The 17,304-nt window shown below is 37.0% G+C and overlaps 1 protein-coding gene across 3 annotated transcripts in view; it reads left to right on the top strand.

Moving 5' to 3' along the window:
- MED13L (mediator complex subunit 13L) overlaps positions 1-17,304 on the top strand; it is a 307,838-nt gene that overhangs the window by 243,083 nt on the left and 47,451 nt on the right. For all 3 annotated transcript variants that reach the window (XM_017529524.1, XM_017529525.2, XM_017529526.1), the window contains 6 exons: positions 1,614-1,759; positions 4,618-4,812; positions 5,197-5,385; positions 9,707-9,872; positions 12,109-12,213; positions 15,888-16,619. In XM_017529524.1, coding sequence (XP_017385013.1) covers positions 1,614-1,759; positions 4,618-4,812; positions 5,197-5,385; positions 9,707-9,872; positions 12,109-12,213; positions 15,888-16,619 — 1,533 coding nt within the window. The remainder of the gene's footprint in view (positions 1-1,613; positions 1,760-4,617; positions 4,813-5,196; positions 5,386-9,706; positions 9,873-12,108; positions 12,214-15,887; positions 16,620-17,304) is intronic.

The following is a 17,304-nucleotide window of genomic DNA, read 5'->3' as shown; positions in this document are numbered from 1 at the left end:
AAGTCAGCTCAAACCCCTTTAGGTGAAATTTGCAGCTGAAAAATAAGCCAGTCCACAATCAGTAAAACTATATTTTGGTCCTATTTAATATGCCAGGCGTAATGTTGTATGTAGAAGATGGTATGTTTCTAGTGTCATTTTCAAACGATAGCATGTTTTTACTATTACCTGTAGATGTTTATGTGCCCTTTTGCTTTTTGTGAACTTTTTAAACTTAGAAGTATGGTATCAGGGGTTTATTGGTGAAATGTTATATTTTGGTGAAACAAAAAATGTTATCTAAACATATCAAAGAAGAATATATATGTGTCATTGTGTGATAGAGTAACATTTTATTTAACTTTTTCCTTTCAAGCATTATAATTTTATACTTGAAACAATTTATTATTTTTGAGTAGTACTCCATATGTACTTTATAATATTTTAGAGAAGTTTTGAAAGGAAGTGGCATCTTGAGATGACTTAAAAAACGGTGGTTGCTTGTTTGTCTTTAGCAAAAGTTATTTTATTTCATCAGGCATATGTTCTTATAAGATCTTTTGAGAAATGGAGATATGTTATGGCTAGCTAAGGGCCAAAGTTGACAATTTTGACAAAAATATGCTGAGGGGTTGCCTTCTGATCTTGTTTATAAGCCACTTGTTTTTGAGACAAGGGTCTTGCTCTGTTGTCCACAGTGGAGTTCAGTGATGTGATCACAGTTCACTGCAACCTCGAACCCTTGAACTCAAGCAAGCCTCCCACCTCAGCCTCCTGAGGAGCTAAGACTACAGTCACACACCACCATGCCTGGCTAATTCATTTATTTATTTTTGGTGAGCTGGGATCTTATGTTGCCCACGCTGGCTTTGAGTTCTGGCCTCAAGTTATACTTCTGCCTCAGCCTCTCAAAGCATTAGAATTACAGGTGTGAGCTTTTGTACTGAGTCAGTGGGCCACTTTAAAAAATAAGTCTTTTAAGTGTTTATTCATTTATTTGACTTATTTTGAGTGCTAGACACTGAGACGATAGAAAAATATTGCAAATCTTTTTTTTTTTTTTTTTTAATATCCAATCTCACTCTCTTGCCTAGGCTGGAGTACAGTGGCACAATCTCACCTCACTGCAACCTCCACCTTCTGGGTTCAAGCAGTTATTCTGGCTCAGCCTCCTGAGTAACTGGGATTACAGGCACGTGCCACCATACCCGGCTAATTTTTGTATTTTTAGTAGAGACAGGGTTTCACTGTGTTGGTCAGGCTGGTCTCGAAACCCTGACCTCATGATCTGCCCATCTAGGACTCCCAGGCATGAGCCACTGCGCCTGGCCAATTCTTTCTCTGTTCTTAGGTGTTTATAGTTGGCATAAGGGTTAAATTTTATGCAGATGAAACTGGAAACATTTTGTACAATAATTTTAAAAAGTTCTTAATGCAGTATATCTCTATTTCCAGACTTATCTGGCAGCTTAGTTTGTCAATAATAAATTAGAAGTTTTTCACCCACAGTCAATTAGAAGTCAGCCTTACTGGATGGTTGATAAAGTAGAGCTGTATTTTATCTGTAGTTCCTGTTTCTAGCACCCATTTCCTACCAAAATAGAAAGTTGAGTTTCTCATTCTCTTTTTTCTAGTGAGCATTTGTCCTGTGCTTTCACATTCTTTCTGCATGGAGAAAGTAATGTATGCACAAGTGTGGAGATTGCCCAGCACCAGCCAATTTATTTGATCAATGAGGAGCATATACACATGGCTCAGTCTTCACCTGCACCATTTCAAGGTAAGTACGATGTTCTGCTCTCCACCCCTATCCACCAGCGAGTAGAAAACCATCTTGTCCAATAAAGTTTAGCAGCGTGAGACATTATCTTAAACAGACATTTTAAAGCCAACCATAAGGGTGAGTTTTTGAAGAAAGGAGAAAAGATTAAGTCATAATAGTATATTAGTTTTTTGCTGAAGCTTATGGAATGTATAACATGGTCTCATGTGTATTCTTTTATAAGAATAAAATGTAGAATTTCCTTCAGAACAGAAGAAAATCAATAAATACTTGAAAAATGTAATTCAATGGGTACTTGACTGTAGTCACAAATTAAAGGTTTCTATTGTTATGTTTAGTAACAAGGTTTTAGGAATGTAACGGTTAATAGAAGATTACCATAAATTTAGTACTTGAAATTTCAACCAGAATCATAGTTCTAGAATTCCTAGTGTATAGTTTCTTCAGTGATGTTATTACCTTTGTTTTAGACCGCTTTGGTAATAGGCATTTAGTTGTAATTTCACTAATACATTCATGTTTTCATTAATTCTCAGCTTTACCACCCAGATATCACCAAAATAATTTCATGTCCTTTTGATCTGAGCATTATAAATCTTTGTTTTGTCTTTGGAATTCAGAATGTTCTGAGAATAACAGATTTTAAATGTTATAATATTAGATTGAACCATATGGAAACAGTCTTTTTTTGGTTCAGTCTAATATGTTATTACTAGAGATGTCTGGTTGAAATAGCATATCACACAATACAGTTTTTAAAAACATATTTTAGCAGACTTGAGTAAAATATTTTAATTGCTATAACAGTCTGTCATGAGCATTTAGCCTCCATTTTATTTATTTTTTGTTTTCTATAAACTATTCTGATTTAATTCAATGAAAGCATCTGTTTCTTGCCCAAAAGATAATACAATTTTTTTTTTGAGGTAAGAGAGAACATTGAATCCACATTTAGCTGTGTCCTAATTTTTAACTCCAGCTCCCCTACTGCAATACATTTTAAGCCGTGTAAAGTGGGGTGTTTAGTGTATGAACTACTAGAAAATTCAAAACCCAATTTTTTTTCTTTCCTATCAACCACAGCCATCAGAACCAATTCTTAAACTGTATAGTGCAAATGATACAGTATTGGCAAATTATGACTTGTCAGAATTTTTAAAATATTGTTTTCTTGAGTGTAAAGTGCTGAGGACCATCTGACTTCATCCAACTTTTCATCATTCACAATAGAAGCATTTAGTTATGGTAATAATAGTAGGAATAACTAGTCATGAGGAAAGAGAATTTCCTTTCTAATCTTCAAAATTGGGGACGATAATAGGAATACCAGGTCCCTATAGACCACTTTTAATTTTTTTGATATTGTCACTAATGGAAGTCATAAAATACTTTTGTGGAACATTATTCTGCTTATTTTCCATGATTGGTGTGGAGGAAGACCACACTAAGGCAGTTGCTGTCCTTACGGATAATTATGATGAACATAATTATCCAAATTGATGTGGGAATTTCCTGGAAGCATTATTGCAAAAAATTACCCTTGATTGACTCTGTTAGTTGGAGTATTTTTATCCAATTTGGATCATTGAGGAACAGCCAGAAAGACTCCACAATACATATGATGTCTATAGCTATCTCTCTCGCTTGATGTGACATATCATCTACCTCTTTAAAAAAATGAACAAAAGAAGACATTCCGTTGAATGACCATGTTAAAGATTAGGATTGCTGGGTACGATGGCTCACACCTGTAATCCCAGCACTTTGGGAAGCCGAGGTGGGCAGATCATTAGGTCAGGAGTTCGAGACCAGCCTGGCCAGCATGGTGAAACTCCGTCTCTACTACAAATACAAAAAAGTTAGCTGGGCATGGTGGGGTACGCACCTGTAATCCCAGCTACTCAGGAGGCTGAGGCAGGAGAATCGCTTCAACCCAGGAGGCAGAGGTTGCAGTGAGCCGAGGACACACCACTGCACTCCAGCCTGGGCTATAGAGCGAGACTGTCTTAAAAAAAAAAAAATTAGGATTATGAAAAAGTGGGCTTTATCTCCTTAGAAAAGTGTTATTTGGAAGATTGACGTACTCATTCCAAGGCCATGAACTGGCTGGGTAGTTCACTGTGTCTCACTCAGTGAAAATGACATCAAGGTCAAATACTGAAAGAAGATAGAGGACTTTGGGTCCTTTACTTTGAGTTAAATAAAATTTTACTTAGAGTTGTTTTATCAACAGGCCTCTAAAACAGTCAAAACTGAAATGATAACTGTCATGCTTCAGGCTTTTATACATTTAGACTTTCCCACTATTTGAAATTTTATTTGTATGTTATTCTTTGATTACCACAGATGTATAGGAAGTCTCAGGAACCACAAAAGTGTTCAAGGTTTAGGCAGCGTTTTGAATATATGTATTGAATGATTTTCTTCTGTTTTGTAAGATTCAGTGTTTACATTTTACAAGCTATTATTATACAGATGCGTATATGTTTCAAAGCATAGCTGTCTGATAACATTGTACTATTCATGTTTTGTTTCCTTTAAAAATTGTGGTAGGTGAGAGGCGTATAAATAAGAAATATTAATATAAGAAACTTCAAAATATCATACTTTTGTGGCTCAGGCAGGAGGATCCCTTGAATCTAGGAGTTCAAGGCCACCCTGAGCAACATAATGAGACCCAGCCTCTACAAAAATAATTTTTAAAAAAATTTCATTTAAATCATACTTTAAATGGGAAATAAAGAACAATGTACATTAAGTGATACTGTAATCTAAATTTACCACAGATTTAGTGTTGCACTTAAGTAGGAAATATTTCTCTAATGTGTAGCATGTGTTTCTCCTCCCCTCCATAGTACTGGTAAGTCCTTATGGCTTAAATGGGACGCTGACAGGCCAAGCATACAAGATGTCAGACCCAGCCACTCGCAAGTTGATTGAGGAATGGCAGTATTTCTACCCGATGGTGCTAAAAAAGAAAGAGGAATTGAAAGAGGAAGATGAGTTGGGATATGATGATGATTTCCCTGTGGCAGTTGAAGTAATTGTTGGTAAGAGAAAATATTTTGCCTGAAGAACTTTATTCTTCTTCCTCTTCCTTAATTTAAAAAGATAATAATTCAGATTCATCAGAAATAATCTCCATAATTTTTCCGTCTTTTTAAAAAAATTCTCTTGACACAATGATATGTGCTCAGTAGTTATCTTGCCTGAAGCACCCAAGGTCCCTGTATTCCAAATGCTATTATGATCCTGTTGGAACACATGTTTAAACAGCTATTAACTTATGAGAGAATGAAGCTTATCACTTTTGGCAGCACTTCATGAGCATCTCATTTTCACCACTGAGCTTTGACCACTGGAATAATAAAATTGGGGGTCTTGTGTGAATTCTTTCTCAGTCCTGGTTCTCTTCTTGTTCTCTTTGCTTATAGGTGGTGTTCGCATGGTTTACCCTTCAGCATTTGTTTTGATCTCTCAGAATGACATCCCGGTTCCTCAGAGTGTTGCCAGTGCTGGAGGCCACATTACAGTTGGGCAGCAAGGGCTTGGTAGTGTGAAGGACCCAAGTAACTGTGGGATGCCTCTGACCCCTCCCACCTCTCCTGAACAGGCTGTCCTAGGTGAGTAGGACCCAGGAGTATCCTGGGTAGAAGAGGGCCCAGACAATTGTATAGTCTACCTGCCATGGAACAGGTGAGAAAACAGAAATTCCTATTGGAAAAGATGGAGGTAGTAGAGTAACATAAGGATTTTACAAAATGGAGAAGGAAGACTGTAAACAAACAATTCATATACTTCAGAATTTTTAATTCTGTCCATATCAGTCTTTATTGTTATTAAATGGATCAGATTCTTGCTGGGCGTGGTGGCTGACATCTGTAATCCCAGCACTTTGGGAGGCCGAGGTGGGTGGATCATGAGGTCAGGAGTTTGAGACTGGCCTGGCCAATATGGTGAAATCCCGTCTCTACTAAAAATACAAAATCAGCTGGGTGTGGTGGTACATGCCTCTAATCCTGGCTACTCAGGAGGCTGAGGCAGAAGAATCGCTTGGACCTGGGAGGTGGAGTTTGCAGTGAGCCGAGATCATGCCACTGCACTTCAGCCTGGGTGACAGAGCGAGACTCTGCCTAAAAAAANAAAAAAAAAAAAAAAAAAAAAAAAAAAAAAAAAAAAAAAAAAAAAAAAAAAAAAAAAAATTTAGATTCTCTTAAGTTTTGCACACACATCTGCCCCTTTACATATGTGTGTGTTCACATAGACAAAATGTAGGTTGCTTTTTAAAAAAATTTTAACAATTGAAGAATGCTAGATTAGACAATATCTGAAGCCTCTGCCCCATTGGCCATTGTCAGCCAGGGACAAGCCTTGGACAACTCTTTCTCTGTTAGATGTAAAGTTCGGCTAGCATGTAGGAGCTCTGAATAAATACTTTTTCCTATCAGTAATGTGTCTGCATTAATAATAAATATTAATTATTTGGGACAATTTTGACAGTTGGAACTGCCTGTCTTCATGGAAAAATTTAGAGATTTTTTAAATTGGGAGCATTTTTGCCCTCTTTATTGAGTAGTGTATTCCCTATATCAACTTTGTTATTGTTGTAATTGACTTCATTTTAATTAGAAATGTGGTCAGTATGGAAGGGATAGTCATTATACTTGAGCTGAAGTGAGATTATTTATTTATAAGCATGGAATGTGGGCCAAGCTGGCAGGAACATTAGAGTAAATAAAGCCTTGGCAGCTAAACTTTGAAAAGAAACTATCAAGCATGATACATACATAATCCTCAGGAAAATTACCATAGTAAGACAAAATTTCAAAGCTTCTAGCACGATGCTTGGCAGATAGTGGGCATTTAATAAATGTTCATGGTTAAAGAAGATATTGGGGAAAAGCATAGAGTTTGTGATTGAACACACCTAGCTGTAAAACCTGACTATATCTTTTACATGGCGACTGACCTTGTTCATTCTCATACTTTTTCTGAATCTCAGTTTCCTTTTCTGATAAAAACATACTTTATTGGGTTGTTATACATATAAGGTAATATATACAAGTGCATTGTAAACAATAAAATCGTATACAAGTGGTAGTAGTAATTTAAAGCAATATTCAAAACTAAAATTTTAGCACACATTATTAAGTTATCTGGAGGAAAAATTAGTCAGATGTTTTGTGGGAGACATAGAAGTGGACAACATGTCTCTGTTAAGAGTCATGTATTTTCTGAGATTCAGGTTAAAAAAAAAAAAAAGTACATTCAAGGCCAGACATGGTGGCTCATGCCTATAATCCCAGCATTTTGGAAGGTTGTGGCAGGTCCATCACTTGAGCTCAGGAGTTTGAGACCATTCTGGGCAACATGGTGAAATCCCATCTCTACAAAAAATAAAAAATTAGCTGAGCATGGTGACAGATGCCTGTAGTTCCAGCTACTTGTGAGTCTGAGGTGGAAGGATGGCTTGAGCCGAGGAGGCAGAGGTTGCAGTGAGCCAAGACAGCATCACTGCACTCAAGCATGGGCGACAGAGCTAGACCCAGTTTGTAAGAAATAAAAAAAGTACTTCCAGCTTTCATTTGGTAGAGCAGAGAATTTGGATGATTCCTTGTCAAAGGATTTGTCATCCATCAAACTATATTAAACTAAAAAAGAACTTTAAACAGTCTTCTGTAGCAATAATCATAAAGAAGATACGCTAATAGAAAAATTAGAATTATCAGTATTTTGAAAAGTTTTAAATTTCATATCATCACAGTTTGGATCTCTAACAGTTGTACTACACTATTAAATTACCCACTTTTGTTTATCTTTTTGTTTTTTGTTTTGCTCTGTACTTAGTGAAATTTGTATTCACCTTAAAATTGAAGGCCTGCTGTGTACATGATGCCTTGACCTCTGATCAGTTCAGAACTCTTAATAGTCATAATTCAGAATCAAGAAGTTTTGGTTATGGGGGATTTCGGTGTGGATTAATTAACTGTGGATCTTCAAATTCCTTCCTCCTTAACTCTGTGTATGGTCTTGTGTTATGCCTTGGATAAATAAATCCCCTGATGTCGCCTTGTCCCTTAAACACACAAAACTGAACAGAAGCTCCTGATATCTTTGCAGTAAAATGAATTTGCCTAAATTTTCCTATCTTAGGATATTGAATTACAGATTATGAGTCTTAATACTGCATCAGAGAAAATCTTGGTCAGCCTTGACATTCTGTAGTTGAATGCCATATTTTTCTAGATATAGGACAGAATGGGGTACTTGCCCTCTAAAAATCACTAAGATTCTCCTGAATTAGCAGAGGGCTTAGGAGGGCCAAATAGTTTTAGTGACATTACTCATATCTTATCTGGATTGGTATATCCACTTGCCTCTTTGTTTGATGTATAGAGGTAACTGCAAGCAACATTCAACATGCATTTTAACAGCTTGAAGTAACAAGTCTTGTTTAATTCCATCTAAGGTACCACTCAGATTTTATTTCAGTCATTAAGTGCTACTGAAAAGCTTCAACCTAGCTTTAATCAGAAAAGTTTCTTTGCTTGTTTCTCCCTACTCTTTACTTTATTGGTCATAAATAGTTTCTTTATGATACCATGGGCATATGGTCTCTTTAGCTATATTGTAGGACATTTTGGGGAGAAGGTCTTTGTTATCTACTTCTGTTTATTTCTTGTCTAGTTTGTCTAGAGTTTTATAATTAGTGTTTGAAAAGCAATTGTGAAATGGAAATGGATTCTTTTGCATCATGAACCAAGTTCGGAAGTTTTAAAATAAAAGGTAGCAATGAAAGTTCAAATTTCTTTTGTACAAAAGTTCAAACCTCATTTGTAATATGGTAATACTTTTATCAGAAACGAGAGCTTCATTTCCTTAGAATATAAGCATTTGGGTCTTGTTTTTTAAATAGAGGTAAGCCTGACCATTCAGCTCATATTATAATCATCATCTTGCATTGATAACAAGAATAATTCGTGTTACAAGGTTATTTCTTTCTTTTTCATCTTGACTTTGGTCAAGTTATTTTGTGTCATAATTCTATTGAGAAGAAAACCCATCATATACTTACTAAGTCAAATAGATGAACGTGATTCAATCAGAATTTAATACTGGAAATTGACTTAAGTATTTTTTTTATATTAGAAATAATAAAATACTCAAAATGTAAACAACAACCAGTATCATCAACAATCGTAATGAAATAGCTGAAAGAAATAGACTGTATACATAACTATGTTTGGAAAAACTTAAGTGGAGTTACTAGAGAGAAACCAGTGAATTTTTAATCCTCTGAAATAAAATGTCAAGACAACCTCTTTCAGTGTTTTTGTACTAAGGTTTAAATACATAGTGTCAGGCGTAAAGACAAACAGTACCACACACAAATTTGAGATTTGACCTTGTTAAAAGCTTTGTGCCATTACCTTCTTTTTCCCACCCAGGGCACTGTGTACTGATGTACAGCCATTTAGCTACATTAGTATAAAGCTCCCTCTACTGTTTTCTTTTGCCTTCAAACTGATTGACTGTGTTAAGATTTAAACGTTTAAAACAATCAGTAGAAGTTTGCATCTTTAATATTGTGATGTATTAACCCTTCCTTCTAAGTTGTGTCCAGTACACATGGAATAGGAGTGTCTCTGTATGTGTGTGCCCTTATGGGTGAGTGAGTGTTGATCTGATTGATTGCTTTAGGGAGAAAACAAAGAATTTTATGGACAAAGAGCCGGGGGAAAAAAAGCCATCCTGATACAGATTTTACTCATAATTACAGATAGTGTTATTGCCCGGGAAATAACATAGGGAAAGAGCTACATGTATATGAGTTTCAACAATTAAAATGCATATTTATGTTAAATATGATAGCAGTCTATGAAGTAGGAAACCTTTTCAGAAAATTCTAATATTCCAAATTGCCTTTTTTTTTTTTTTTTTCAGGTGAGAGTGGAGGTATGCAGAGTGCTGCCAGTCACCTAGGTTCCCAAGATGGGGGGATGATAACTATGCACAGTCCAAAGAGATCGGGGAAGATTCCTCCAAAACTCCACAATCATATGGTCCATCGAGTCTGGAAGGAATGCATCCTCAACAGAACCCAGTACAAGTATGTTTTCTGGATTCTATCTAGATCATAGTTTAGTACCATCTCCTTGATTACCACCTGAAAAATGTCAATCACATTGCATTGTTGTGTAACCAAATAGTGCAATGAGGTCATCGGATTGGTATTTCATCATTTTGAATTTAATAGATAAAATTCAAAATAGAGATATTAAAATCAAGACATTTACTGTGCTTGATTTGATTATCCAGGAAAATTTTCAAGCTCCTGATACCAAACAGGTTGGCATGGTGTTGACCTCATATTTTTCAGCACAGCTGACTCAGAGATTCACCATGTGTATCAGGACAGTTACTGGGAGTTTGGTTTTTTTTCCTTGTATATCTCAATGTATGAATGGCCTCCCAATTGCAAAGGAAAAGAACCGTCCTTGTTGATTTACTATTGTATACTGGCCTTAGTCTTAATTAACAATACATTTTTGAACTTGACTGATGACAGTTGGAGGGGTGTTTATTATCTGCTGTGCTCCTGTTTGTTGATTTGAGAAAGTGACTTTTTTTTTCTTCTCCCACTTAACTTTCATTCCCTTCCAATCAGCCTGACATCCTTCTTTAACATATTTTTGGAAAAAGGGGAGAATTGATTCTTAGAAAAGACTGCTGATGATTATTTTAATTGCCTAAATGATAATGACAAACAGTAGTCAATAAATGCTGTTCCACTTACCAAGATTTATGTAAACATAATCAGCACAGTTTCGTATCTGTTTTAATATGAGTAGATGTCTACTTTCTTGACTAATGAAAGTAGACAAATGAGTCTTGATTCTTTGGAAGAGAATGAATATGGACATTCTTGTCAATAACTTCCAACAACTCTCCTCATTTAGAAGCCAATGAAGTATTTCTTAAGTGACTACTATTCAGAGTCACTTAAGACTTTGGACCCAGCTTTTAGCAATTTCATACTAAATATTTATTGGCCAGTTAATTTATTCTAGAATAGGCCACTGAAGATGTAGTAAACTCTAAAATAATTGCAGTGGAAAATCATATCACGTTCTAGAATTTAAAAGATACCTCTAGTCACTTTATAATGATCCTTTCCTTTATAATAATTGGTACAGATATTTTTACTTCTGTCTGCAATGCCTAGATTATTTCCAAGTAAGTATTTTCTTTTCATTTATCATCTTTGATTTTTAATCACCCCCAGCCTTACACTTCCACAACCCTTAACAGATCATAGCCCCTCTCTCAGCAGCACAGAACAGAGAGACGAGACAAACAGGAGGACAGCGGAGGGCAGAGAAGTGAGAGAAATTCCTGTAGAGCCACTGTTGAAACGCTTTGCAGTGTCTGCTGTAGCAAAATCAGCAATCCAAAAATATTGCCCCTTATTCTTACTTTATTGTGTAATAATAACGATCTGCCTTCTGCTACCAATTAACAGTGACATGTAGGATATACTTTTATTTTCTATTTCACATTGGAAGTGCTGCTCTTAAATGCTAGTAAATGTTTTACAGGATGAGTATCTTACCCAAAGTGCGTGGGACCAGAAGTGTTTGGAATTTCAGATTTTTTTTTAGATTTTGGAATATTTGCATATACATATGAGATATCTTGGGATGGGACTTAGCACAAAGTTCACTTCATCTTGGGATGAACTAAGCACAAAGTTCATTTATGTTTCATGTGCACGTAGCCTGAAAGTAATTTTATATACTATTAAACAATTTTGTGCACGAAACAACATTTGTGTACATTGAACCATCAGAAAGCAAAGGTGTCTATATCTTAGCCAGCCAGGTGGACAATCTGTGATTGGCATCACCATCATTCCTGACTCAGGATTTACATGCTACCAGTAAGCAATCACCTCAGCCTCTGAAGTATCTGGGACTGCAGGCAAATGCCATGATGCCCAGCTAATTTCTGTATTTTTTTTCGTACATACGGGGTTTTGCCATGTTGCCCAGGATGGTCTGAAACTCCTGGACTCAAGTGATCTGCCCGACCTAGCCTCCCAAAATGCTGGGATTACAGGTATGAGCCACCTGTAAATAGAAACGTTTGCACCCAGGCAAATAGAAACATTTTGAATCCTGCTTCCAGTACATAAAACGGGTAGTTTTATTCGTCGGTTGCTCTGAACTGTATGTCAGCAGGATAATATTACCATGTGAATGAAATGTATTCAACTCTTAAACATTTTTTCCCCCAGGGGTATGGGTATTATGTTCATACATAAGTCACATTTTTAACCTTTTTAGGAGGAGCCAAATGTCAACTCCAACTCTTGAAGAAGAGCCTGCTAGCAATCCTGCTACTTGGGATTTTGTGGATCCAACCCAAAGAGTCAGCTGTTCTTGTTCTAGGTAGGTAATAAAAAAGCCAAAGTAGTAGTGAGATCAAATGATGGCACATCTTGTTGACTCATCTCCTTGCCTCACAGATCAGTTTTTCCCAATTCTCCATCCTCCTCCAGTAGGGAAGAAAAAGATTAGTTGTCTTCTTACATGCAGATGATACAGTTTTATTGTCAGGACTCGGAGCTTATTAGACAGTTGGCCCTGTTAACAAATTGCTGCCACAACTTTTTTGCAGTTAGCAACTTGAAAGGTATCAGTTTGACAAGACAATTCTTAGCACTTTAAATGACTTTATTTAACTACTCTTAATTTCAAAGTAAAAATACACATTAAAAACAGATTGGCTTGAGTCGATAGAATTTAGATTGAAGAGACTTTCTGTAGATAATTTGTTTTGTTGCTAGCAGTGGTGGTTTTTGATTGAGACAGGTATTTGGTCACAACTGCTAAAAGCTAAAATTGTTGCAATCATGGCATCTTAATTGTTTATTCATTTAGTTCCTTGGATAAGGCCTCAGATTGCTTTTTTGTAGAAAATTTTTGCATTATTCATGGATATTCTGTTGACTTACCCCTCATTGTTGTAGTAAAGAATCATATTGTCATGGGTTTTTATTAGAGTTCTTAATTCTTTAAGTGGGCTTAAGTCTTATCCCCCAACTCATTTGACGATTAGAAGTGGTGATGATTTTTCACTTAGACTGGACTATTTTGAGTAGCCCTGCTTCTGAAATATACTTTTTCAAATTTGATACTGTTCTGTGTTTATAAAAAGTTGAGTTGAGATAAGCATATTTAGAAGATGGCCATTCATGTCTCTGCTTAGATCTTCTTAATGTAGCCTAGGTGACTTGGCTTCAGGCTGAGGAGGTGGTGCATATGTCCCCTGCATATATGCAGAAGCTGCATGTGTACACTTAGGGAAGAGCTTTGACACCTTTTCCTCTTCTCTCCTGCCCCCTGAATTGATTATTTTATCAAGCCCTGCCTTGGTAGCCTCTTGTTGAGAGATGTAAGGATAAGCCTAATGAAACTCATTATTGATTTTTCAGGGAGGATGTTTTTGAACAAGTTGTTTGCTCATTAAAGTTTCCCTCTCTGAGCATGTGAGAGCATCTCTCTGGTCTTAGGATAGGTGTGGTATCCTGCAGCTGAATACCTACTTTTGTCTCTAGGCTGTTGTGACAGAAAGTATTTTTCTAGTAACATTAATTTATGGATAGCTCACAGCCATGTTATGGCCAACCTTTAGCACATACATAGGATATAAATTGTAGTGTATTTAACTTTTGCCTTTTGTCTTATTTTCCCTGCTCTTTCCTTAACCCATATTTTTTCACTTAAATAACCTATTTAGTGATTTTTAGCACATTTTTATTAGCTACCTGGAAGTATTTTTGTAACACATTAAGTGTAAATAAATAATGCTTTCATTTTTGTTATCTGGAATTACTACTCTATTTCTTTGCCAAATGTTCATATCTTCAGGTCTTTTTTATATCTATATGCATACCAAGGCACCATTCCGTTGACTTTCAAACTTCTGTCCCAGCCTTCTACATAGTCTTGTATTTTGGCGGATGCCTTTAAGAAAAATCCTTAGGCTGGGCGCGGTGGCTCATGCCTATAATCCCAGCCCTTGGGGAGGCTGAGGCGAGCAGATCACAAGGTCGGGACTTTGAGACCAGCCTGACCAACATGGTAAATCGCTATCTCTACTAACAAAAAATACAAAAATTAGCTGGGCATGGTGGCGCGTGCCTGTAATCCCAGCTACTGAGGAGTCTGAGTCAGGAAAATCACTTGAACCCAGGAGGCGGAGGCTGTGGTAAGTCAAGACTGTGCAATTGTACTCTAGCCTGGGTGACAGAGCAAGACTCTATCTCAAAAAAAGAAAAAGAAAAGGAAAAATCCTTAACTTTTGCCATGTGTGCTTCCCCACAAACCTGGGACCGTATTGTGGTCATTTTTATCACAATTTTCTCAGCCTGTAGAGTATCATTTATTTTTCTTCACTTTTTAGATGTAATTGGTCACTGGATTTCAAACTGACTTCCTTTGAAATGTCTATTCTAGTCCTTCTCCTTTCCTTGTTCTTTTAGTGATGATCTATTTCTACATGTTTGGGTCCTGCCTCAGATTTCTTCCTACCACCAGTCACCCATATAGTGTGCCATCTTAGTCTGATTTCCCACTGCCTGCACCAGGTTCCTTTCCTGCTGAGATACGCTGTGATTCTCTCCTACCTACTGTGCATTCCTCATTCTAACCATTTGCAATGTAGCTGAGTCATTAAAACCAGTTGAAAAACGTGCTTTATGACTAGATTATCCACTTCGCAAAAAATCTTTACTTTGAGGAGAGCATCATAAAGTATCTCTCAAAGAACTAGTATGGTTATCCTCTCTGAGAAAATCCAAATTAGAATGTTTTATCTAAAAGATTTAAATTTTAGGTTCTAAAATAAGTACCTTCATAAGATATCACTGAGATAGTTTCTGATGAGACATTCACATGTTACTGTGGTACCATGCTCTTTGGGCCTAAAGACAAGAAGTTCAGGAGTGTTTGTTTTTATTTTTTTTTTTAGAGTAGCAAAGACTTCGGCAAGAGTTTTCAGATTATCTGCTGCAGGATTACCAAACCCATTATGGTACGGTCCACTCCTTCCACTATTTAATGGCCTTACAGAGCAGGGCAGCCATCCTGCTGTCCCACTAAACCATCCCATTATGCCCCACAAATCCGTTTTACTGCTCACTAGGGCATCATTTAGTGCAATGCAGCAGTAATTTAATGCCACCCTAGTGGCCTCAGAGAGTTACTACTACACCGGCAGGAGAGCTCACGTTTTTCCCTGGGAATGATTTATATATTGGGAGGTACTGGCTGACCTGCAGTATAACTTTGTTGTACAGATTAAACCTTGGCATCATCTAGTGGGCTCTTACTGAGCCATTTCTCACACCCATGCTTGCCAAGAAGTGTGTTAGGGTGTGAACCGACTTGGTTTTTCTGCTTAGACGGCTCAGATGCGTTTGTGTATGTGTGCTGTTAACTTCTATCATTTTAACGTGTGTCTGTAAGATCCAAAGTTGTCTTTTATCCCTTCTTTCCTAGATATAGTGGCACATAAAGTTTCTAGTGTATTTATCCTATTAAATGTTCTTAGGATTGAAACTTACTGTTTTAGTTCCACACTTTGAGGCAGAGTAGTTGCATAGTTATTTTATTCCCAATTTACAGCACTACAAGCCATTATAAGCCATTCTGTATTACAGTTAGTAGACCGTTATAAAATAGAAATTGGAAACTTTGTTTTTTCTTGGCAGAAGATCTCATGACTCTACTCTCATGGTTTTAAGATGCAGTATGAATACGTTATTTGAGGCCCTCACCAAATCTAAAAGATTTGGGTTTTTTTGAATCAGTGATTTTGCAGGGGTTAGCAGTGCATTTTACATTTCTTGTTACACCCATTTCTTACCTGCTTAACTTGTATGTGATTGATTGTTTATTTTTCGTTGGGGTGTATTGTGTTTTTTAGTTTTATAAGTATTAAAAACTAGAGCCCTTTTATATGTATTAGTACATCTACTGTGTGCTTTAAAAGATAAAATTTTGTCAGAGAATCTCTTTCTATAATGTTATACTGATGTAATTGTTTACTCTCATTTTAGGCATAAGCTTTTAAAACGTTGTGCAGTAGGACCCAATCGACCTCCCACAATATCTCAACCAGGGTTCAGTGCAGGACCGTCATCATCTTCATCTTTACCGCCTCCTGCTTCTTCTAAGCACAAAACAACAGAAAGACAGGAAAAAGGAGACAAGCTGCAAAAGAGACCGTTAATACCATTTCACCATAGGCCCTCTGTGGCCGAAGAATTATGCATGGAACAAGATACAACAGGACAGAAACTAGGGTTGGCAGGGATAGACTCCTCCTTAGAGGTGTCTAGCAGTAGGAAGTATGATAAGCAAATGGCCGTGCCTTCCAGAAATACAAGCAAGCAAATGAATCTGAATCCTATGGATTCACCTAATTCCCCTATATCCCCTCTGCCGCCAACACTCAGCCCTCAGCCACGAGGTCAGGAAACAGAGAGTTTGGACCCACCATCGGTCCCTGTGAATCCAGCCCTCTATGGAAATGGGCTCGAACTCCAGCAGTTGTCTACTCTGGATGACAGAACTGTCCTCGTAGGCCAAAGACTGCCTCTCATGGCAGAGGTCAGCGAGACAGCCTTATATTGTGGGATTAGGCCCTCGAACCCAGAGTCATCAGATAAGTGGTGGCATAGTTATCGTCTCCCTCCCTGTGAGGATGCAGAGTTCAGGCCTCCAGAGCTCCAGGGTGAGAGATGTGATGCCAAAATGGAGGTAAACTCAGAGAGCACTGCATTGCAAAGGTAAGACAGCTCTCTGCACCACCCACCCATCCACTGGAAGGCTATGGGCTCCCTCCCCATCTCTCCCTCCTAAACTTCAGGTTCAAAATTGAAGCCGAAGCCGACTTTTCTTTGTCCTTCTTGGCTCTGCATATGGAAAATGTTTAATGGTCAAATGCTTTGTTCTACATACAGCATAGCACACATGTCATTTAAACACACGGGCATATAAATACTTCTTTGTGCCATGTTAGTACACTCAGAATATATTAATATATTTTTGGCCTACTGTTTGTTAATTAAAGAATATAGCTTTAAGAGACTTTGTGTATTGCTACTGGTGCCTTCTTTGTATGTTGACATTTTTGAGGAAGGCTTTGCCTGCATTCAAGTGTATGCATCATGTATCTAGTATAATATTTACAGTGCCTTTGATCCACTCATTCTAAACACTTTACATAGATTAAATCATTTAATCTTCACCATATCATATTATTATGGTAATTTTATAACTGAGAAACTAGGGCCATGCAGTTAGTAAATGACACAGATGGAGTTTGAACCTAGGCCGTCTGTCCTGAGAACCTGTGCTCTTAAGTGAAATTCATGGACCCAGAGACAAAAACATATATTCTTGAAAAAGTATACTAACTAACTTTTATTTAATCATGAATATAAACTATGAAAGCAAATCACCATATAGGTG

This window comes from Cebus imitator, unplaced genomic scaffold (genome assembly GCF_001604975.1).
Source record: "Cebus imitator isolate Cc_AM_T3 unplaced genomic scaffold, Cebus_imitator-1.0 Scaffold59, whole genome shotgun sequence".
In the NCBI taxonomy this organism is placed as follows: domain Eukaryota; kingdom Metazoa; phylum Chordata; class Mammalia; order Primates; family Cebidae; genus Cebus; species Cebus imitator.
Note: the sequence above shows the minus strand (reverse complement) of the source record. Positions and strands in the feature narration are given on the sequence as shown.